General features: G+C 53.3%; 5 protein-coding genes; 3 read left to right on the top strand and 2 right to left on the bottom strand.

Moving 5' to 3' along the window:
- Positions 1-5,455: 5,455 nt before the first annotated feature.
- Positions 5,456-5,638, bottom strand: CHC_T00005459001 (hypothetical protein). The gene has a single exon (XM_005717084.1). It carries the CDS (start codon positions 5,636-5,638, stop codon positions 5,456-5,458), a length of 183 nt encoding a protein of 60 aa, XP_005717141.1.
- A 3-nt stretch (positions 5,639-5,641) lies between these two features.
- CHC_T00005460001 (hypothetical protein) lies at positions 5,642-5,938 on the bottom strand. The gene has a single exon (XM_005717085.1). The coding sequence runs from the start codon at positions 5,936-5,938 to the stop codon at positions 5,642-5,644; it is 297 nt and encodes a 98-aa protein (XP_005717142.1).
- A 1,741-nt stretch (positions 5,939-7,679) lies between these two features.
- On the top strand, positions 7,680-10,225 carry CHC_T00005461001 (hypothetical protein). XM_005717086.1 is given in 2 exon segments: positions 7,680-9,770; positions 9,771-10,225. 1 exon segment carries the CDS (start codon positions 7,680-7,682, stop codon positions 9,768-9,770), a length of 2,091 nt encoding a protein of 696 aa, XP_005717143.1. The 3' UTR covers positions 9,771-10,225.
- Positions 10,226-12,169: 1,944 nt separating this feature from the next.
- Positions 12,170-14,507, top strand: CHC_T00005462001 (hypothetical protein). XM_005717087.1 is given in 2 exon segments: positions 12,170-14,233; positions 14,234-14,507. 1 exon segment carries the CDS (start codon positions 12,170-12,172, stop codon positions 14,231-14,233), a length of 2,064 nt encoding a protein of 687 aa, XP_005717144.1. The 3' UTR covers positions 14,234-14,507.
- Positions 14,508-20,233: 5,726 nt separating this feature from the next.
- On the top strand, positions 20,234-21,559 carry CHC_T00005463001 (hypothetical protein). Its single transcript, XM_005717088.1, has 2 exons — positions 20,234-20,503; positions 20,666-21,559. The coding sequence occupies exons 1-2, from the start codon at positions 20,234-20,236 to the stop codon at positions 21,557-21,559; spliced, it is 1,164 nt and encodes a 387-aa protein (XP_005717145.1).
- Positions 21,560-23,774: the final 2,215 nt, after the last annotated feature.

Below are 23,774 nucleotides of genomic sequence, written 5' to 3' on the forward strand. Positions count from 1 at the left end.
AATGCCAGGTGTCGACATGTCACTCGCTACTCCCTGGACAGCTTCACCCGCATACATAAGTGTATACAGACGCGGAGCGCAAAGCGGAGCCGAGTGTGCGATCGATGCGGAGACGCAGGCGTGCTAGACTGCTTGGCCTTGGGGCAGCATATGCGCGAAGATAAGGCGCGACGCAGCGGTGACAGAAATACTACTATCAAAGTAAACCTGTAGCATCTCCATAGATACCCAGTCCAAACGATTCATGATCCAAGCGTCTGTGAACTCGAGTCCTAAAAGCTCATTGTACACCCCGATTCGCGCGCTGTGTGACGAATAAAAGAACCCCTTTGGCGGAACAGGGCCAACACGCAGCAGCGACAATGACCTGGCGGCGTTCAAATTCGCAGTCCCAAGCGCGTTCCAGCTCGGAGGTTGAAGAAACCAGCATTGGCCGGTCGCTGTGTCTTCCACCTGAGCATCAACAGCCCGGTAGCATCCCATTCGGGATTGCGACGGTCGGAGAGTCGCAGAGGGCGTTGATAAGACTTTGCTTTGCGATGCGTCAGGACTACATCCACGCTAGCATCCGTGACATCAATGTCTTCTGCTGCCACGTGTGCCACGGAAATTGACCGGCATTGAAAAATAAATGCGAAAACGACCATAGCGAAGGAGCTCACTTCCTCAACGACTTCGGTGCCCAAGCCAAACTCTGCCACACGCATCGCGATTGCGGCACTAATCCCGATTCGTTTTCGCGCTTCAGGTCGGTCGCGATCGGTCTTGTTCATGTACGCAGTAACCATGGCAGACACTAGCGGGGAACGCGTCGGAGAGGGTAGCCCTTGAGTCTCATGGAAACGGGAGACAGCGCTGATATAATTGCGATTCGAGCTTGGACCTACCCTACCCTCCAGGTATATGTAACCCCGGAAAGCGAGCACATCCCCTTCGTTCGCAGGCAGCGGATCTCGACCGTCTTCATCACAGAACACCAACCACTTCTTAATCTGACTGCTCCTGTTTGCTCACGTCTGCGCCCTCCACCCATGCGACACCAGCAGCTCCGCCGCCACCTCTGCACCCCCCGTCTCCCCTCCCATCCCTGTTCTTGCCAGCACCGCATCTCGGATCCTCGCCGTTCACAGCTGCGCTACCTTATCCCTGCCAACACCAATTCCCATGTGGCGTTCACTGGGCGCGAGCTTTGAAGCAACGGGGGGCCGTCGTTGGAAGGGCGAAGGACGATGAGCTCCTCTGCCAGCCCGCGCAAGCGCGCGTACCATGCTTGCGCTGGCCAGTGTGGGGCTATCAGCACCCCCTTTCCGCCCTCGGCCTGAATCTTCCTCACCACGAGCGGAAGGAAATCGAATGGCGGATTCCAAAGACGTGAAAGCCCATCTCCCCAATACTCCCCCATATGCGTCAGAGCATACTTCTTCCTGGCCACCAGCGTATCCGCAACCGGGCGATCTTTGAAGACGACCTCGTCCAAGCGGTATTCGTGCTGTATTGACCGCAACAAACGGTCCGTAGGTCGTGCGTCTCCCGGGTCCCACGTTCGGGAAAGGGCGTCTGCGTAGCGAATCACGGCCGAGGGCAACCAGCGCGCCTCTATTGTCACCCATAGCACCACCAGCATCTTCTGCAGCCGACAAAGCTCGGCCATCATCGGCTTTGAACCCGAGACCATGACATTCAGCACTTAGACGACTGCTTGGTTGTCCTCGTGTAGCAGCAGCCGCCTCACGCTCGGCTGGGAGACGTAGTCGGCGAGGTGCCTCTGCAATAGAAGCCTCACTGCCCTTAACTCCCTCAGCGTTATACTTGTCGTCCCATCCTCGGCCGTCCAGAAACCGCGACCCTCCCACAAACCCGGTGACCCAGTCTCCTCGTCGTCGCCTAGGGTCCCCCCATATCCCACGTCCGCGGCATCGCTGTGCATCGTTGCATGCGGGTCCAGCCTGTGGAGGTCCCTGCCTTCTCCACGCGTCAATGAACGCCAATGTCGCAGGTCGCGCAGCAACTGCCGACAGAAGCGAACGCGACCCCGGCAACGTCTCTTCCTCTTCTCCCCGACCAGAGCGCCTTCCATGGTGTCCGAAACCCTTTCAAGGGCTCCGCCCCTGGCCCCCTGCTGGGGCGGAGCCCCCAGACCTCCGGCTCCGAGCCGCGTTCGCGCGCAGTGCTACCCCTCTCCAAAGTGGGAGTCCCCCGACTCCCACTTTGTCCTTTCCGCCAAAAGGCGGGCCCGTCACTCTTCCGTGGCAGCCCCTGGGGAGCTGCCATTCTTGCTTGAGGCACGTTGGAGCCTGGCCTTAGCCAACATTTTTGCGGCCGTTTCCGTCTTGGACGTGAGTGCACCTTGGGCCGATCGGTAGGACTCTGAGAATACAGCGTCATGCCCATTCTCGACAAGGAAGGACATCTGTCTGGCGGTCTCAACTCCTTGCTCCGTAATGTCCCGAAAGTATTGCGCCCGCATAGATAAAACTTCCAGCGCCGCCTTTATAGCATCCTAGGCGAGCACGAGTCTTCTTGTCATATCTTCGATAGTCCCACCATGCGTCTTCGCGACGTCGAGGGCTGTAAACCCCAACTCCGTCCAGACGCCAGCAGCATTCAAATACTCCCACTCCTTGGCCGATCGCCGGTCCCGGGAGCGGAGCTCGTTGAGGAAGCCATCTTGAGGGGGCTTGAAGTAGCCCATATGCGTTATGGGTACATGTGGGCCCCGATCGAAGATGCCACCCTCACCAACCAGTCGGGCGGAATTCAGTTCAGTGACAGCAGTCGCGTAGTCGTGGCGCTCGGGCTTTGCGATCGCCCAGGCTGCACGCGCCACTGCTCCAGCGTCGTTCGCAGCGGTTGGCGCGCGTGTGCCAACCGGCGCGGCGGCCGCCGTGCCGTCTATGTCTTTGTCAGTCATGCTGCCCGGAGTCTTCTTAGTGGACTCTACTAGAACCTGTCACCGCCTCGCGTCGAGGGGAATTTCTCTTTCACAAAAGAGAAATAGACATAGCCGAGAAGTCACGAGACTCTCACCCGGCCGTCGGCGATGTGTAGGACAGTGCACGCTCGGTCGAATGCCAGGTGTCGGCATGTCACTCGCTACTCCCTGGACAGCTTCACCCGCATACACAAGTGTATACAGACGCATACAATAAATCATTGTATATTCACAACAATAAATCATTGTTTGAAAATGCAGCTGCTTGAGCATCAAGAGCTTGCAGCATAACAGTGAGCTGCATATCTGTACTCCGTGGCATTTCGGATAACGACCAGAATTATAATGAAGACTTCATCTGCTCCGCATTCATTGAACGCTTTGAAAGTGTCCGTTCTGCAGTGAAAGAGACCGTAAAATATCGCAAACTATCAACTTCGAGGGAAAAGGCAGTATTAAGTTTTCAGAAATCTCTTCATGGTTGCGATACATAAGGTTCACAAACGGATCAATTTTGAGAAGTGCACTGGCAAAATGCGTTTGTTTTGATAGACGATATTAAATCATGGCAACCATTCACCCCTTTAGGAACAGCCGCCACTGTATATCTTAATCTCGCTTCGGGACATGTTTGAAGCGAAGATACGTCAATTCCAGTTGCGCTTAGCGAACATTGTCTATCGATAAGTATCGCAAACTATACATCTAGTCTGTTTTGATCACTTTCAAGGCCAGGTGATACTAAATCTTCAAAATGACAAAAATCCCAATATGGGCCGGTTGCAGGAGGAAAGAGGCCCATTTTCTTTTTACATAATTATGCATGAGGTCCTTTCTCTTCTCTTTTGATACGCAGAACATCCACGATATTCCCAAACACTGTTCGATATTCGAAATAGTGTTACGAAGATTGCGCAACACCTTGAAAAACACATTCGAAAGCCAAAGTATTTCGCCTGACTGGGCTTGGTGTCCACCAACTTGGCAGCATAATGGTCGTGAGGCGATGGCAAGCTGATATTAAAAGTGAAACCACCAGTCAACCGCAAAAATGCTGCTAACTTACAAGGAGAATCTTCCTGGACAAAGGCAAGAAGAAACGATTATGTTCTGGTCTCGGGGCAAGTACGTGGCAAATATGAAAGGATGAGCGGACGGCACGCGAAGCTCAGTCTCCAACACATTGCAAGGGGTCGCAATTTGTCCCTACGGGACATCCGTGTGAAAAATTGAGGGCGGTCCAATGCCATTAGCAAAACCGTATCGCTTTGCTCAGTTGCTTTTCATACTGTTTTTGTGCCCCGCAAATACATTTGTGCTAGGAAGCACAAATGCTCTCGAAGTAATTCCTCCGCATATTTCCAAGCATTGAACATGATTAGGGTCTGTAAATAGGCCCCGTTTTCTGACAGTTACTTAGTTCAAATTGCGTCGCGTCTAGGTGTCGTGAATAGCGACACACAAAAATGCTCAACCCCTTGCACTGAAAGGTGTAAAGCAGACGGACAAAATAGGTACAACCCCTGACGTGACCCAGGGGCTTCCGCGTGGCGAGGTGCCGGATACGATAGCTTGTCCCCGACAGCATATTAACACTCAAGGCCAGAACCGGAATAGGGCCGTAATCCCAGTATCGAAAGTTGAGGGAATTCTCCCACATCGCGACCTGCGATATGGATGGTGTAAACTGTTTGGAGTATATAGTTCACGCCAAACTTCAACTCCTAAACTCATAGATTTATCAACCTACTCTCCTGCAAAACCCACTCTTCAAATCGCCTCACAACCAAACCCCAACAATGAAGTTCGTTTCCGTCCTTGCTCTATGTGCCGTCTCACCCGTCGCCCTAGGCGGCGTCTACCTCGCAGGCGGAAGTTCAGCCGGCATGTACGCCGGCAAACATCACAAGGCAGCACCTGCACCTGCTCCTACTCCTGCTCCTGCACCTGCACCCTCAGCTCCGGCGTCTGCCTACACGGCACCCACTCCCGCACCGGCGTACAAAGAATCCACACCTACACCCAATTACGTAACCCCTACGCCCGCGCCCGCCTACAAAGCTCCCACGCCTGAAGCTACCCCCTATACTGCCAGCAAACCTGCCCCGGCCTCATACACAGAGGCAACACCAGCCCCACACAACGGGGCCGACACTGGGTATGGCAGCAAGACCGGGTACGAAATGCCCGAAGAGCCCAAATGCTGGATAGAAACCAAAAAGTGCTGCTTCGAAGAAAAGGCGGACGGGTACGAATGCAAGGACGACTACACAAGCAAGCAAGCGCGGTGCTACCCGAAGATTAAGTATGAAAGGATGTGCGACAAAACTGAAGCGGACGACAAGCCCGACAAGCCGGAGGAATATGTCAAGTATGAGGAGGGAGAGACGGTCAAATATGACGAAAACTATGGCACGCACACGCCGGGGTATCCCACGGGAGGCATGAGCGAGACATATGACACGAAGGAGCTGCCGGAGAAGCCGTACGGAGTAGACGCCGATCCGGTACCGTATGTGGCGCCTACACCGCAACCGGCGACATATGAGGCGCCGGAAGCCCCCGTGACATCGGGGGGTGGATACTCCGCGGATGGGAATGGGTATGAGGCAGAGACCAAGCCCGCCTCGGGTGGATATTAGAAGCCGAACACTCATGCACAACCGCAGTAGAATGAATGCGGGTAGAAACATGGTTCTGCAACATAACTTAATTACTTCGATACCTGCTCATGTAAAGTAAGTCCGCATCACAGCGCACCGTCTCCAGACCAGGAAATGATGTCGAGCTTCCCTCGCCCCCACACTGAAGGCGACGGTCTCTCGGCTGCGTCAGAAACGGCGCCCCACCACGCGTCCCGACGACGAAGCACCGGTGGCGGCGTCGCGATGAGCTGGTCCTCGGATATAAATTAGGAGTTAGGCGCGCGCCCCCACGGCCCCAAAGCCGGGGGCAGAAAGTCTCCCCGTCGGCTCGGCTCGCCATTAGCCCGCGGCGGTGGTCCATGGGGCCGAAGCAGCGGAGTGGGGAGCTTCGCCGAACTGCCGACGTGTCGCGCACCGACTGGCCGCCCACCGTCTACATCGCGACCACAGGTACGCAAATCCGGATGCCAGTGGGGATGTTGCGAGCGAGTCAGCGGCCATACTGCCAAACGCGTTGCTACTTTCTGCATCCGATCGCTTGCTCCCGCTACCCTCCGTCCGCCTCGCACCGCGTCGCGCCGCACCCTCGCCGGGCCGTCCTTGGCCATCGTCTCCGGCCACGCGATGAAAGACGCCGCTTTCCTGCATTCGAACTTGAACCCAAACTTGAACTCAAACTTGAAACAGCGGCGAGGGAAGAAACGCCTTCTGCCCGTCCGCAAATCCTCCTCAACCGACCTGCCTCGTCCTCCCGCTGCATCCTACGCACCAGGTTGTCGCGCCCGCACTACAAAAACGCCTTCTTCCTCTGGAAGAGCTGCGCGATGATGCTTGCGTGCTGAACAAATCCACTACGGACACGCCTTGCATTCCAAGTTTGTCTTGCCAGTTTGCACCGATTCCGTCGCACGACGACGCATACAATCCGTGACACCACCCTCCGCGATGCTTGCAACCGTCCTCGGCGCGCTACTCACTGCCCTCTGCCTCCACCCGCTAGTGCTTGCGCTGTCGTTCTCGTCGACCGGGTTGGGTGTGGGCGGGTCGCTGGGGCTGTCGACATTCGGCTTGTCGTCGAGCGATGGGGACATCACGGCGGGTAGTGCGGGCGCTTCGGGCGGTCCGCACAACGGAATCAACACGCACTTGTCGCCGCCCGCGACGCAGAGTGATGCGGACGAGGAGGTGATGGCTTCCCCCGGGATGGGAGTGGTATCGTGGCTGCAGCTGCCGACGGTCGGGCGGTACGAAGCGCTGGAGAGGGAGACGGTGCTGGTGAAGAGGAAAGTAAAGAAGCGCGTGGAGGCGGGGGGGACGCAGAAGGGGAAGACATGCTGGGTGGTGAGCAAGACGTGCTGCTATGAGGAGGTGCACGTGGGGTATGAGTGCAAGGACTTTTACGAGTACAAGTACGCGAGATGCCATCCCGTGATCGAATACGCCGAGAAGTGCAGCGAGGTGCGCGAAGACCCTGCAGAGCACCCGAAGCCAGTGGGGAGGACGAAGGTGGAGGAGACGGTGATTAAGAACTATGACGCCAACTACGGGCCGCACGTGGATGGGTATCCGCAGGGGGGGGAGAGTGAGTACTACGAGACCGCTGTGATCCCGCATAAGCCGCACGGCGTGCGTGGGGAGCCGCATCCCCCACCGCAACGGTATGAACACGCGGGGACTGCGGGGGCCAACGGGGACCAGTATGAGGGCGCGACGGCGGCGAAGGATGGGGCGTATGATCGGCAGGCGCCGCAGGGAGAGACGGCGACGAGCGAGGACGGAGAGAAGCCTTACGCGGCTCCCCCGCAACCCACAGAGCCCGCTCCCCCGAGCGGGGCGGTGGTGGTAGGGAGCGAGTCGAAGTCGTACCGTAGATGAACAGCGTGTTAAATTGATAAATAAAATATCGGTGCAGGTGCCAGTACACCTGTACTTTTGCGTGTAATACGTGTACGGCGAAGCATGTCATGCACCCGCGGACGGGACGTCGGGCAGGAGGCCATGCTTCAAATTTCGCGCCAAGTGCTTCACTCCACTTCTTTCCGCCTTGCCGCGAAGGGCAACCCTACGAACTCCTTCTTCGCAGAGAGGCGGCGGCGGCCATGATGGCCACATTGAAAGCCTCCGTCTTCAACACTCCATCGCCCAAACGCACCGCCACCACGGCTGACAGAATCACACTGCGCGTTACCCCGCCGCGGGCAGAGCCCATGGCCAACCGCATGCGCGACCCCATGTCCGAACTCAAGGGCCGCATGATCTCGAAGAAGCGCTGCAATGCCATTATGGAGCGCAACTACAGGACTTTTAAAGAGAAGCAGAAAGAAACCTTCAGCGCGTTGTCGGCGCTCGAGAGGTTTGGCGCGTATGCCGACGACATGCAAGAATCCAATGCGGACAAGGCCGCCCGCAGGAGACAGAAGGGCAAAGTCTGCGACTTGATCGACGAAATCGATCGCGCCTTGCCGTCGCCGCGAAAAGGTCGGAAGAAGCGCCACATGGAGAGGACCGACCCCGTGGAGCCCGTTAAGAGGCCCAGGGAGAAGGAGAATTTGTCTGCCAGGAGTGTCCAGACGCCTGTGTCACCTGATCGGAGAAAGGCGGCCAGGCCGAAAAGGAGACCCGCCCAGGAGGGGCGGAAGACAAGGCAACAAGGCCGCGTCGTCATGCGTTCGGTTTCCGCCTCGCATCCCCAATTCCTGCCGAAGAGTCGCGACTCACCTGAGCGCTCCGTTAAGCCCGACGCGGACGGCGTCGAAGAGAAGCTCGATGTCAAGGCCAGCAGCCCGGAAGAGTGCGCAACCCTCGTTGCGCCTGCTTCCAATGTTGAAGCGCGCTTTGCTGCGGAAGAGACGTCGTCCACTGACGGATCTGGCGACCACAATTCGGACAGCGCCAAAATAATGTCAGAAGCCGAGACAAGCGATGATGGCAAACCCAATCCTGACGTGCCGCTTGTGTCTAGTCCAAACACGCGCTTGAATTCCCCAGTCACTCGGTTACCGACTCCCTCATGCAAAAGCAATACGAAAGGAGGACAATCGAAAGCGGAGGAGGACAGCAGTTCCCGTAAGGATATCCAAGGGACCAAGAAACGTGTTTGCGCCCAACCTTCCCTCCCTGTGTCACAGATTGGCGGGTCTCCCCCTCGGCCTAGCAAAAGAAAACCAACGACCAGAGAGTCTGAGCCGGACATTGCAAAAAGTCGCAAGACCCATGAGACAGAAGGGAAGGGGAAATCACCAAATGAAACGCCCCGTCGTATGAGCAACCGACTTCGTAATGGACGGCGAGAGAAACACCCAGATATTCGATTGCGCGCGCTGTCTGAGAAGGAAAAGGATAAGTACGAGTCTATCACTACCGGAGCGAAAAAACGTGTCATCGTTGATATCAAAGAGGCCAACATCGAACTATGCGGTCGAGATTTCAGTCGCCTTCGGGCCTCGCGCTGGTTGAGTGATGAGCTCATGAACTCTTTTATCGCCCTGGTCAATTCCAGAAACATGGCTTACGTTGCTAAATTAGAATGCCCTGAAGTGACACCAGAACTTCTTTTGCTGACCACCAAGATGTCCAAAGCTGGACTTGCTGATGAACGGACCCCATCAACTTCGGAGGGTTCCAGTGAAAAGGTTACTGTTGATGAAGAGAAAGGAAAGGTCATCCATGTTTTCAATCGCCCGCGCCCTCGTACACACATCTTCAATACATTCTTCTTCACGCGCTTGACACATGGTGACAGATACGACTATGATGGGGTGAAAAGGTGGCTACAACGGGCCGATCAGCATGTTTCCGAGCTAGACTTGATCATGTTTCCAATTAACGTCAATAACTTGCACTGGGTCCTGACTGCGATCGACCTTCGGGGAAGAAAGCTTCTATATTTTGACTCTATCGGTGGTGATGATGTCCTTGATACAATGGGCATTCTGCGTCGCTGGCTAGCAGACGAGGTCCTGGATAAGTGCGGGGAGGAGAGGTTGCAAGAGATGAACATTGATTCATGGGATGTGGAAGTCGATCCGTCGTATATGCCTCGTCAAAATGATTATGGGTCTTGCGGTGTATTTATTCTCTACACGGCTGAGTTCTTGGAACGTGGTGTTTGCCCCAGTTTTGAGCAGGGTGATATGGCAGTGCTTCGGCAGAGAACTGCACTCTTCCTTAGTGAAGGAACCCTGCCTAATTGAATCGAAACAAGACCATGTCTTTCTCGTTTTCTGTAAGATTTGTACGGACGCCAAGATCCGAACTGGCTCTGGAGAATGCAGACAAATTCGAATTTGACCTCTCCGTTAGGCAACCGATCTTTCTGCGTGGACAGCCAGTTCTGCAGCCTCGAGAGGTTGTGCCCTGCGATGAGGCTGCTCGATTGTCGCTATTTCCGCACTGATCCGCCTTCGACGAAAATTTGAATGCAAACTAGACGCAGGAAGAGATTGACCCGTCCCGTCTGTCTAACGACATGAAAAGCTTGCCCTCTGCCCTCCATCTTCTGCTAACCTTCATGCAGTGGTTATAACTTGACTTTGTGCTCTATATATGTGCCATGGACGGTCTCTGTGGAGTAATGCAGCGCTATTACGAGAATACCGTCAGATCAGGCTGACGACATTAGATTACGTAAATATATGTTATTCGAAAGCAAGACGGTTAGCTCTAAATCGAAGTCAATAGTGGATTAGAGACTTGAAGTCAGGAGAGGTATGCAATGGTTTCCTGACCATTTGCTCAAACTGAGAAAGCTCAGGTGTCCTCATTCAACGCAGTTTCAGCTTGTTTCTACCTGCAGCGGCCATCAATAGGAAGACCTTCTGCAACAAGCATAGACGCGCTCACGCATCATGCGATACCCTTACCCTGAGCATTGCTTTTCCTTTCACTAGCGGCATGGCCGCAAGGAGCTGCCCCCACCTCACGAACGTCGAATGACAAGGGTGAGAATCTGCAAGGTCTATATCGTAACGAGTCGCATGTCAGAGGTAGGAGTGGCAAGAGTATCCTTGCACTGCGCATCAAGGGTTTGCCTTTTCTTAGCAGCTCACCGGGAGTCTACAGCACGACAAGCTGTAGAGAACATGCGGTTGAGATGTAGAGAGTACTGCTGGTTTACAAAATCTCTTTGGAGTCAGCTCTGTCCGGTTGTACCAACAGGGAGGTACGAGGTATCATATGTACAGTACCAACGGTAGAGTATGAGATTGAGCAAAAATTCACATACTGTACAGTGCTGCATGTCTTTACATGCAGTAAGAGCAAAGCAACCAGTGCGCTAATTTATAGCGCACATTTTTAGCCATGCAGCGCTCTAAAGAGTGCGCAACACAACAAGTGCGTCGCCATATGTGACGGCCCGCAAGGGGCCGAGTATTAGTTTTTCCCAAGTTTTTCGCCAAGACAAGGGGTCTGAAGCACGGCGCATATAGCACTCGAAAGATGATTGGTTATAGTGATTATGAAATATCGATGAATTCTGAGTGATCGTGTGCTATATCCATTTCTATCCTGCGCCAGGAAAGAAACGAATATAGAGATAGGTGCTTCCAGATAGCAACCGAAAAAAGCGATTAGCGCACCAGTTGACATGCCAACAGGGGAAAATCTCTAAAATTTCGAAATTTAGCGCACTGGTTGCCTTGCTCTAAAGTTACGTGAATTATTGCGCGGCGGAAGGGAATGGCGAAAATTGTCCATCAAGGTTTACTCATATATACAGAGAGATCAAATTCGGGTAGAGGCATATTTTTTTGCAAAGAGAGCTTAAATTACAGACTTCCAGATTTCTTGTCACCCCACCAGGGGTTGTCCTTCAGATGCAGTCTGTTTAATACAGTTTGCTTCTCGCAGACGAAGATTCAGGCTCTGCACGAAGCAGACGCTCGAATATGCTCTTTTTCGAAAATGGCCAATGCACAAAAAAATAATTGAACTGAAATCGCACGCTTCACAGAAGCCATGTTCCTTTCTCGTTTACCTTGGGTTGAGGACAAGTGCATGGCTATTGACCTCGAACTTATCAAAGTGCTAACTCCTAGAGTGAAAGATAGCGGCAGAGGAAAGCTCAAAGTGTTGATGTCTTGCTGTGACGTGTGGTTCTGTGAAGAAAAGTCCCACAACATTTTGTAAGACAAACACGGAAGGAAAGCAAAAGGTCTTTCCGAGGAGGACTAAGTGGTGTGGAAGGAAAAAGTTGATGTTCGAACCGCACATCCGGATGTAATGTCAACATCAACTCGATTCAAGCTTCGCGTTTGTACCTGGAATGTAGGAAATGCCCAACCTTGCGTTGACCTGCATGGCTGGCTTGGGACAAACGCTGAGGATTCTGATATTATCGCCGTCGGAGCTCAAGAAGCAAACTTTGGAACAGAAAAAGCTGAAGCCCGCGCTGCAGCAGAGGCAGAAGCTAAAGAAGCGGCTGCCGAAGCTAAGAAGGCAGCAGATTCTAACAGATTCATCCTCTAGTTTGGCGCTAAAGTCGTTTTCGTCATCCTCAACTTCAGCTAAGCTACGAAAGCTTTCACGAGCTGTGAGAGCAGCTCGGCGTTGGAGGGCGGACAAAAAGGATGGAGGAAAAGATAGCAACCACATGCTTGGTACTGACGCTGACGAAGGGAATGAAGTCGATCGGTTTTCGTCCGTTATTCCAAGCGACGGTATAACGGTGGAGTCCCAGAATGGAGGCTCAAAAGATATCCAGGATCCCAGAATCGGGGGCAGAACATGCATATCATTTCCGCTTCCTGAGAACGGGACGAAAACAACGCAAGGGCAGCGGCGAAGATTCAGCGATGACGCCGACTGTGTAGTCGGGTCTTCTAAGAACTGTTCTTTAGATGACGACGACAATGATTTTCATGTTCCCACACAGCAGTTTGAAGATTTAGAGGATTTGCACTCACGAAACGTAGACACATCGAAGGCAAGAGGGGATAGCAACTTCGGTAGGTCTTACTCTCAGGGTGATGAGCACCACTTCAGTGGGATACAGGAAATAAGCCCTGTGAGCAGACCGTTAAGCGAAGATGCGGAGCCGGCAGAATTGTTGGATGATGGGGTGCTACTAGATAAGCCTTGTCACAAACAGCCGAACCCTCAAGCAGATACCAGGCTTCGTCGCGTGCTCACAGGTAACTGGGTGCGAAAACTTCAGTCAGACAATGATGTTGAAGAATCTCCCTGGAAGCCGGCATTGCCTAGTGCTCTTGGTGAGGAGTCATCAAACAAGGAGGCTCAGAACACAGGGAACCAGATGAAGAAATTTAGCAAGGTAATAGAAAAGTCTATGCCCGACGGGTATGAGCTGGTTGCCAAGTATCATTTAATGGAGATCAAACTGCTTGTCTTTGTTCATGAACGGCATAAGTCACGAGTTGTGAAGACGGAACGGATGTCCGAGGGGACAGGAATTGGAAACATGCTTGGGAACAAGGGTGGGGTAGCAGTCAAGTTAACAATCGATGATACAACATTCTGTTTTGTATGTTCACATCTGGCGGCTCATGAGGGTGCGAAATTCTTGCAACATCGAAATGAAGATGTGATAGAAATCATGCGCAATGTTGAGCGGAACAAAGGAAAATATGGATTGCCAGTGATGCATCAGTACACTCACCTGTTCTGGATGGGAGACTTAAACTACCGGCTTGACTTGAAACGGGTAATACCTGCGGCAATCACGTGGTCTCATCAAGAGCGTTGGTGCTATATAATCGACATGATTGCAAATGGAAGGTTTGCAGAAATAGCCGAGTTTGACGAGTTGATCCATGAAATGGCGCTTGGAAACGTATTTTCCGGTTTCCAAGAGGGTCAAATAACGTTTTCGCCAACGTTTAAAGTGGAACGTGGGATGCGGTACTCTTCCTACCAATCTCTGCGTCTTCCGTCGTACTGCGATCGTATTCTATGGCATTCACTTCCACTTCACAAGAATCACGTGAAGCTAGTAGAGTACTCATCCGTACCGAGAATCGATAGCTCTGATCACAAGCCAGTTTATGCTGTGTTTGATATGGTGATTCCACTACCGGTTCGTATCATCCCGTTGCCAGCGCCGCGGGATTCTGTGAAGTGTGTGATCGACTTCAAAAAGCTTGTTTTGCACGGTTTGTACGAAAAGCGGACGGATGTGGATGATGGGATTTTTAGGTATGAAGTGCTATCCGATGGGGCTCTCGCGCTTCAGGACAAAGCAGTAGGCCAAAAGTCGATGAATAATCTGCGACGAATGGAAACCGACATATCGCCGAGCCATACGACAAGAAAGGTACACGCAGATTTTCACGGGATGGGAATTTTCATAAAGGAACGGCCCTACCGGGCTGATATACCACTGAAAGATGGGAGGCAACGGATATGTGAGTATGAGCAGCTTCCGAAAATTCCGCTGCGCCCTGTTGAACGGTTGGGAGATCTGACTTATAAATATGTGACGGTGGTGTTTACAAGGTTCGGGACAAAGCAAGGCAGCAGTTGTCTGCTTCCACTGAGCTCATTGGTACAGCATGAGGGCAAGAACGTGGCCACTCAGATGCTTGATCTGACGAAGTACGGAAGCGCGATTGCCAAGGTTGAACTAGACGTGGAGCTAGTGGTTTCTATGGAAACATGGATCGACTCGAGGAACAACGTCGTTCGGGTGAAAAGGTAGGACCACAACAAGTGAGCGTGCGCTCTGAAACAAAAAGGTGCCAAGCTGCATATGGATGGTTGCGCGCCACTGCCTTTGTGTATTTTGTATATACCGACGGGAACAAATGGAGGACTCCGAAAATCATAAATCGCAAATTAGGCGGCTCCGAAAAACACAAACGCACATAAATTTTGTACACACAAATTCCCCAGTGTCTATCCGATCAAGCGTTATCATAACATAAAAATCCGCGAATTCTATTTCTTTTCAACTTTAATGGTCACGGTTTAAATTTTTCTTTAGTAGGTTTCAATTTTTCTTTAGTAGATTGATTGAATTTAAAAACTTTCTAAAATTCGAACCGAATAAGAATCACTCAAGCCCATGTTGCTACGCTACTGGTACAGAAATAACTTAAAGAAAAATGCTTACTGTAGGCCAAGTTTTTCTTTTGAGCATCTCCAACGGGCAGGCGTAATGCAATGTAAATTTGTGACAGGTGTCATCACTAGAGTGGCAGATGTAAATCGGCCTCACGATTTGGAGAGATGCGCAGACATCATCCCCAACAGGGCACGGCCGGCGACATGTAATGTAAACGAAGGAGGCTTTGAGAGTCCCTCTACGCGGTGTATGGAGGCTTCGTATTCGATTTCTTCGAGCTCTTCGAGCTCTTCAGACTCTTCGAGCGTGCTTGCCTCCGAAAACCGCGACGCTTTGTTCCAAGAGATCGAAGATGAGGTCCTCCTAACTCCAGCGCATCGTTTTACGCTCGCACCTGGTGCAATGTCCGCGATGGGGCAGACGGCCCAACTGTTCACCTCTCTCCCTCAGCCTCACGGGGGATCAAGAAGCGGCCGTTCTCGCAACGTTGAACGCAATTTCGATGATGCTGCGCGGCTCATCTGCCTCGATTGGTTTTGGGGGTTGGATGAATTCCCGAAAACCAAGCAGTTCGGACCACGATACCCGGAGCGCACATTTGAGCGTGTGTGGCGCATGCCACGTCGATGTGTTGATCGGATTATGGATCGTCTGACTGCAGTAAATCCCTTCTTCCAGTTCCGTCCAAATGCGTGCGGCGTCGGTGCACTCCCAGTTCAGAAGTTCACGGCTGCGTTCCAGATGCTCACCGTTGGCAGCTCAGCCCAGCAGACCGATTTGTACGCTAAGATTGGAGAGTCTACAGCGATCATGTCGTTGAGGCAATTCTGCCAGGGCGTCGTCAAGGAGTTTGGCCCAGAGTATCTACGCGAGCCCACCGAGACCGATCTGACAAGGAATCTAGCAGCGTTTGCGGATCTCGGGTTCCCGGGGTGTATTGGGACTCTGGATTGCGCTGGATGGGAGTGGAATAATTGTCCGAAGGCGTGGAGTGGGATATTCTCTGGTAAAGAGGGAGTTAATACCATTCGCCTTGAAGCAATATGTGACCCTGATACGTGGATTTGGTCGTTGTTCGTCGGTCTTCCAGGGATGATGAATGATTTGAACATTCTGGCGCAGAGCCCACATTTCGCTCACGTTTGCGCCGGGCAGTACCCCCCGTACGACGACATCGACATTGGTACATACAAGCTGAAGTGGTTCTACTATTTCGCGGACGGCATCTACCCAGACTGGAAGATTTTCGCAAAGACGATTACGCTTCCACGCTCTCCCAAAGAACGGACCTACTCTCGGGTTCAGGAGAGTGTACGAAAAGTGGTGGAGCGCACCTTTGGCATTCTTTTTCAACAATTTCACATCCTCACTGTCGGAGCCCGAGCTTGGCCTGCGAAGAATGCGTCAGTATTATCACCTGCTGCACTATCTTACACAACATGGTAGTGGAGAAGCGTAGAGATGTTACGTACACTCGAAACGGGTTTGGCGGCCGTCACCTTAGCGCAGACGAAACGGCAGAGCTGCCAGACGGCTTCGTGCCTAATTCTCGTGTATACATCCCGGGAGAGAATCTACCGCCAGCGGCCGAGGATATAGAAGACTGCTCGCTTCACAGCGAGCTTGCTGCTGCTCTGGTGGAACATATATGGGAGAAGATCGGATCGAGATTAGTTTTAGACGATGATTGACACACAAGTTTGATGTTGTAAAACACGGACAAGTTGTATTGCAACCACTTCTAACATTGTAGGGTATTCGACGAGAGGAGCTTTAACAGTGGAGCCGTGATTCTGAGGCAAGGCGGTGAGAATGCGAAGGGCCAGGACGCGCTGGCCGAGAACAGTGGAGCGAGTGAGGAGCAGCAGGTCTGCGAGAGTATAGCCTGCGCTTGCGGGCTCTGCGCCATGGTGGTGAAGCCCGAGGTGGTTTGGAAGGTGGGCGATTTGGTGTGGGTTGAGGGAATGACCCGTAAGGTTAAAGTGATGGGAGGCCAGGGGTCCTAGGGCGTGCAAAGCTTTGGACAGAAGGGAATCGACTGAGGCATCGCTTTGGAGCGGAACGCAAGCGTCGGTCATCCAGAGACGCTTCTGCTGCTCGACGTGGTCGTTCGCGTACAGTGGGGTGGATAGGGAGTGAGAAGCGGAAACTGGGATGGGGGATGATGCAGGGCGCGAGCAGTTCTTGAGGAGGAAATGTTGTCCGGGAAGAGTACGGAGGCGATCTCGCGTTGGGCATCGAGAATTTGTTCCGGTGTCATGTCTGCGATTTTCTGATCGACTGTGGACGGCGCGGAGGGAGGTGATCTCGGTTGGGACGGATTTTGGATGGGAGGGGAGGCAGCAGAGCGGTTTATGGCGAACTGGGACACGGGAGCGCTGACATGTGGGGAGTGGGAGAAAGCGGGGAGGGTAGGGGAAGCGGGCGGGCGTCGCCTACGCCTTTGGCGGACTGATCGCCCTTGGACTTGGCGCAGGCCTTTGCGAGCGGGTCGATTAGGATTGCAGTACAACTTGTCCTTCTATTCAAACTATATACCTCCAACGCGTCGGGGACGCTGGACAGGGCGTGTCACTTCATCAAGGCATGCTGTCGTCGTCATTAGCAGGTTCAGGCTTTCCTAAGACATCCGTGATAACATTTGAAGACATGATCTTCTCACGCAGATGTGCAGGCGTGTCGGCTCGCATCGCTAATTTGAACATCGTATCAAAACGCTTGTTCCTAATCTTTTCCTCGCTCAAGCGCACCTTTTCCTTGTGCATGAGTTCCTCCTGGCGCATACGATCCTTAATTATCTCAAGCTTGGTCTTGGCTGTGTTCAGATCTTCTTTCGCTATTTCGCTCTGCATCTCCGTAGCCTCCGCCATCTTCTCCATCGAATCAGCCAGCTTCCGCGTTGTTATTGCGTTGGCGTTGGTAGTCTTCTGCCTCTTGTTTCCTGTAGGACGTTGAACGACGGACGACTCTGCGCCATCCGGTTGCGCACCAGTCGGCACAACGGGCTGAGGCGGTGTCGTGTTTCGACTGTTGGCAGAGCTTCCGGACGTGACCGGTGGCGAGGCCTCGTGTGCGTCGAAGGCAGAGGCCATAGTCAGAAAGTCATTTGGTTTGACGACTGCGTTGCTGCGCCGCGCAGCTCGCGCAGCAGATGTTGCTTGAACACCCTTCGATATGTGCTTCATTAGGTCCTGCTGTTTCAACCAAAGGTAGACGTGCTTGAACTTGAAAGCTGGCTCTGGCTCTTTGAAATTATCGCCTGCATACCTGTACAGCCCTTTGCCAATAGGTTCCTTGTTGTACACTGCGATAGCCATGCGAAGTATGTCAGCTTCACTAGGCCCTCCAGTAGGACCCCATGCCTCAACCTTCAAGATACACCCATAGAGCTTTTGCGACTCCTTGTTGATTTCTTTGTAGTGTTGAATGACCGATGAAACAGTACGATGCTCCCAGGTCCCTGGGGGATTTGCTAGTACATCATCGCCGCGGTGGCGCTTTGCTTCCAGAAGCCAATTTTTCTCAACGGAAGCACGGAAGACATGGAACTTCTGATCATTCCCATTGACCGCATTTGTAGACGCTCGTATGAACGCACGCGAGGCACCGATGTTCTCCTCGTTGCTGTATTGCTTTCCTCGCCCCTTCCTTCCGCTCCTTGCAGCAGACTCCACATCGAGTGGCACCACAGTATCATCATCTTTGGACTTGTCGCTTGCCGGTGTTGATGAGATGGCAGATGAGTCGGTCTCAGTCACTAGAGGGCTTATGCTGTGTACGTGGAAAGAAATCGCTTCGTTTCCTGCAGGCGCTTTGCTACGCTTCGTACATGTTGAGAGAGGTATGGCCTTCTCGGGTCAGCTTATGTACCCGAAAGCTTCCAACGATGCCGCAAAAGCGGTCCAAAGTCACAAGGAGCGCGCACTGCGCGCTCCTGGTGACTTTGGACCGATTGTACGAGAGGGGTCTGTGTCTGTTCCTGGCAGGAACAGATACAGAACCCTCTAGTGCAATGCAAAATCGCGCGAAACGAGCCAGCGAAGAAGCAAGAGCTTCATGTTCACTGCGGAAAACCGGAAACCAGCCCTGCCACCGCCCCATCCGCCCGCCATGCCCAGCATCCCCGCCCCCTCCCTCCACGTCTCGCCGCCCGCGCCCGCTGCTGTCTCCCCGCACTGGAGCTCCCTGCGTGCGCGCGCGACGCACCGCGTGCTTGCTATGCGGGCAAGAGCTTCATGCCCACTGCCGAAAACCGGAAACCATCCCCGCTGCCGGCCCATCCGCCCGCCATGCCCAGCATCCCCGCCCCCTCCCTCCACGTCTCTCCGCCGGAGCCCGCTGCTGTCTCCCCGCACTCGAGCTCCCTGCGTGCGTGCGCGCCGCATCGCGTGCTTGCCACGCGGGCCGGGGCGCGCCGCCTCCGCGTTCACTACTGCTCCTACCAAACCCCTCTCAATCCGCCGGGGAACACCCATCAATGTTGCAAACGTGTCATTTACATTTACATTTGCCCCGACACGGGCGCTCTGCAAATCAGGCGAATTTGCATTCCACCATGGCCCGAGTATTCTATATTTTTGCAGTACATCTTCCGTTGGAGACGATTTCCCCAAATGTAAATGCAAATCGGCCCTATTTACATTACATTCCCGCCCCGTTGGAGATGCTCTTAGAGCATCTCCACCCGTGTCCGATCAAATGACCAAATAACCAAATTTAAGTGCCAAGTGGCTGAATAGAACTTGGTTGGGCTATTTTTTTGGAACGGTAGATTTTGGTCATTTGGTAAACCAATATGGTTTCTACTTCGGCGTTCCAAGTCTTGACTCTACCTGGCCCAGTGGCAGCAATTGTTTATGACGAGTTACCAGGCCTGGTAGGGGAACGCTTCCTTGTGCGCGCATTTGCATGCGACGCGGAACGTGTGCCCCTCTCTCAGGAATTAACTACACATGTGTTACAGAGGGAGGCGGGAGGGCAACAAAAGGGATGAAGCTAAGCTGCCCAAGTCCCACCGAATGAATAACCTAGTCCGCTTATATAGATACTAAATCTCTCTGCTTCTCGCGAGACAGCGTCCCAATTCTCCTCCAGCGCGACCGATCGCGAATTGATTCCCACTGCGTCTCCTTCAACCACCTTTCCGTCCCAATGGCCCTGTCCTTATGCTCGCTGCTCGGGCGCCCCGGTATTGACGGCCGTTCGCTTTCGACATTGAAGAGGAGACAGGAGTCCCATCTCCAGTTTGTTCTTCTGTCTCTTTGCCCCCATCTAGTGTGTCTCAGACCTGAATTTGGACCTCTCTTGCTCAGTTGCAATGAAGTGGCGCCCCTTTGCGGTAAACCGTCGACGGCGGATCAGCAATCCTCGCGATATCGAGGACCCTTGCGGTCGGGTTACTGGCAAGGGGTGGCTCCCTGGGGTACCATTGTCGTCAGCGGATGACTTGGTAGATCGAACAAGTCAAAGGGTGGACAGGAATGCGACATGTTCGAGGGTAGGCAGGCTTAGGGCATCTTCACGATCTTTCCAACCAAAACAGAAAACTCATCTCCCGAAATTCTATGTTCCCACCCGTTGCCCACCAAACCACTTCTTGGTACGAGCCGAACTCGTACTCAAGTTGAAGAGGATATGGAGGGCAGTTGGTGGAACGATGCCATCAGGGATGAGGATGAAGACCTGATCCAGGACCTTCTGGATTCGAGTAGCGAGGATGAACCCCTTCGGCGATGGGGGGGATCGGTTGCGGGAAAGGCGCCCAACATCGAACGAGGCAGGATTGAAGCTAGTAATCGTTTGTACAACCAGTACTTTTCCCCAGACTCGACATACACATCCGCACAGTTCCAGCGCCGCTTTCGACTTTCCCGAACGGTTTTCGATAGAGTTCATAGCGCACTCGTTTCCTGCGATTCATATTTCCTTCAGAAGAAAGACTGCACAGGAACTATGGGCCTATCTAGCTATCAAAAAACAACTGCAGCCGTCCATATGTTAGCGTACGGGGTAGCTGCCGATTCTGTCGATGACACGCTTGGCGTCGCAGAATCAACTGCGCTGAAGGCCCTAGAGCATTTTGTTCGCGGTGTGTCTCATTGTTTTGCCTCGGAGTATCTGCGAGCACCTACGCTAGCGGATCTGAAGCGTCTATTGTCTCAATCGCAAGAGCGGGGATTTCCAGGTATACTTGGCAGCATGGAATGCTGCAAGTGGATGTGGAAAAACTGCCCCACGGCATGGCATGGTCAGTTTCAGGGGAAGGAGAGAGATCCGGCAGTGACTTTAGAGGCTGTGACAGACCATTCTTTATGGATATGGCACGCTTTCTTCGGCATTCCCGGATCCGCGAATGATGTTAATGTGCTCGAGGCATCCTCTTTACTTAACAAGATAGCTACCGGCGAGTACCCTCCCCCGATTGAATACACTATCGCAGGGAAGAGGCGGAACATTCCATACTGGCTAGCGGATGGTGTCTATCCGAGATGGCCTTCGTCTGTGCAAACTGTATTGGAACCGAGAACCAGCAAGGAGAAGTGTATGTCTCGCAACCAGGAGCATGCTAGAAAGGATGTAGAGCGCGCGTTTGGGGTTTTACAAGCGAAATGGCACATTATTGCACGCCTTAGTCGCTTCTGGTCGAAACAAATCATGAAAGAGGTCATTGAGTGCTGCATTATCCTCCATAACATGATGGTAGAAAATCGTAAGAACTGTGACAGTGACGATGCACAGAGCGATGACGAATTACAATGTGATGCGGTCGTTGGGAATTCAGCAAAGCCCATGTGGTCGTGTCTGCAGCGTAGCGGCGCTCAAAACACCACCGTCCCACCCCCAGGATCTCTAGCTGCTCTTTTCGAGACCAACAGGCTTCTAAAACATCGAGAGGAGTACTTTACTACACAAAGGCTCATCATGGATCATCTCTGGGACTTCGAAGGAAAGCAAATCTAAGCTTGTTGTGGTCCGAGCGGCGCGCGGAGCGGCGAGGGCAAAGTCCGCAGCGGGCAAAGTCCTCCGCTCCAGTCGCCTACGGCTCCTGTAGTATAACGACCGGCGAGCGCGCGGGGAGGTTATTAACCGTGCGACCGTGCACGGTGCACACGTGGGCGGGTGTGCCCACGTGTAGGGAGCGCGCGCGTTGACCGACCGGCCCTGGCGTGGCGCACGTGTACAATAGCACACGTGTCGTCCGTGCGGTATTCTACGCGTGTTACGAGTGTGCGTTGGCACACGTGTCGTCCGTGCGGCAGTCTCTAAGCAGCGCGTGTGTACAGTAGTATACAAGTGTAGCTGCAGCGTCCGCGCGGTAATTAGGAATTGAGGCGCTAGTTTTTTAATTGTGTACAGTACCCGGCACGCACTAGGCGGCAGGTACTGTACTACTGTATACTGGGACAGGTGTCCGAGGCGTCCCTCTGAGGGGTTAAGACCTGACACCCGTCCCCACCAGTAAACTGGGGCAAGCTCGCCCCCGTCCCTTTCGCGCCTATATACGTCCGTTTCGGTTGTTTATTGCGCGCGCTGGCTTCTAACCCGTTACCGGTCGCTCCCGTTCACGCACCACGGGGCGACTGCGCGTAACCGGCCAGTGAGCCACTCCCTTTTCGCGAGCTCGTCCGATCGGTTCAATTAGCGCGTCGCGTCCACGCCGCGTGCTCCCTCGCTATAGCCTCCGCCTCTCACCCAACCCAGGGCGGAGAGGAGTTATCCCACAGCTCCTTCCGCTGCGGACTTTGCCCTTGCCGCTCCGCGCGCCGCTCGGACCACAACAAGCTGCGTTAAACGACCCTCTACACCTCCTCACTGGCATCGTGGTAGGCTGGCGGAGGATGGGTTAGCATGTCTTCCAGGAGCAGCCCACGTTCATTTTCAGCCTGCGTATCCCTGTCCTGATCATCTGAACTCATGACCACAGCGCCGTCGCTCTCGCCAGTGTCTTTCATATTCGCAACTGTGTTCAGTGGAGGCGTTCCCCTCCTCGGAGCGTCAGATGAAGGTGTGCGTGAAGCGGCTTCGTTACGGTCTTTCCGCGCAGCAGCGACTTTTCGTCTTGACGAGGCAAGCGCCTCTTCTCGCATGATAGTGAAGTACTCGACGGCCTGAGACTGATCACAGCCCGGCGGTGCTTGGGTAAAGAGAAGAATGTCGTTGTGTTGAGCAAGCGTCGCGTTACAAGCGCGCTGGAGCTCCACGGCTTGCGATGCCAGCTTCAACTTCTTCCTCAATGCCTGCGTCTTTTGCAATTCCTCCTTAGCCTTTCGGCGACCCGTAGGCCTCCCATGCGACCGATTCACTTCCTCTTTCACCTTCATCATCGTGACACCATCCTCTTCAGAGGAAGCCGTCTCCTGCTGCATCAACGCATCTGCGGACTTGGAGCATTGTGACGAACTACCAGCCAGATACTTCTCGTGGTGGCGTAACACTTGCCAACAATGTAGAAACTTGAACGGCTTTCTCACGTCGTCAGTTGGATCCTTTATCTTAACGTCGTTGAACAGCCCAATAGCCAATCGGACCATGTCTTCCTCACTCACGCCCGTAGGCTTGGAACTTAGGATTGTCCGGTGGCATGCGGAGAAGCACACGCAGAGCTTAACGTTTTGCTTGACGCGGGTTTTAATCAATTCGAGAGGGCGAGCGGGCAGGTTTACGGGCCTCAGAGCATTGTACTCTTCCCATACTTTCGCGAAGAACTTGGCGCCCTTTTGCTCAGCACCAACAATGGGATCTTCAGAAGCCCGCACCCACCCTCGAGATACTGCGCAATCTTCTTCAAGGCTGTAGTTGCTCCCTCTTGTTTTGCTCATGTTGAGATTGAAACACTTCCAACGCGATGTTCTTGAACATGGCGGGGAGGTGAATGATCACTGCTCACATCGAGCTACCTTTCCTTGTGCCACTTTTCGCGCCAAAAGTCCTGCAAGTCCTGCCTGGGCAAATCTTGTGACGCCACTTTGCGGAAATAATTTTACCCTGGGGTAAAATCCTGAGGCAAATCAGCCGTTTTTGCCTCAGGATTTTGCCTCTGAGGTAAATTTTTTTTCTCTTTTGATCATTTGAATTCGCCCGGTGGGAGTCGTACAATTGAAACCAAATGACAAAATATGATTATTTGAGTATTTGGTCATTTGATTCAGTACCGGTGGAGATGCTCTTACACGCA

The sequence above is a fragment of the Chondrus crispus genome, genomic scaffold (assembly GCF_000350225.1).
Source record: "Chondrus crispus Stackhouse genomic scaffold, scaffold_295, whole genome shotgun sequence".
Taxonomy (NCBI): domain Eukaryota; phylum Rhodophyta; class Florideophyceae; order Gigartinales; family Gigartinaceae; genus Chondrus; species Chondrus crispus.

Excerpts from the sequence above, each read along its gene's own strand:
- CHC_T00005459001 (XM_005717084.1), bottom strand. The coding sequence starts at position 5,638 with ATGTTGCAGAACCATGTTTCTACCCGCATTCATTCTACTGCGGTTGTG.
- CHC_T00005460001 (XM_005717085.1), bottom strand. The coding sequence starts at position 5,938 with ATGGACCACCGCCGCGGGCTAATGGCGAGCCGAGCCGACGGGGAGACT.
- CHC_T00005461001 (XM_005717086.1), top strand. The coding sequence starts at position 7,680 with ATGGCCACATTGAAAGCCTCCGTCTTCAACACTCCATCGCCCAAACGC.
- CHC_T00005462001 (XM_005717087.1), top strand. The coding sequence starts at position 12,170 with ATGCTTGGTACTGACGCTGACGAAGGGAATGAAGTCGATCGGTTTTCG.
- CHC_T00005463001 (XM_005717088.1), top strand. The coding sequence starts at position 20,234 with ATGGAGGGCAGTTGGTGGAACGATGCCATCAGGGATGAGGATGAAGAC. Across the intron at positions 20,504-20,665 it reads ATAGAGTTCATAGCGCACTC|GCCCTAGAGCATTTTGTTCG; the intron begins GTTTCCTGCGAT and ends ACTGCGCTGAAG.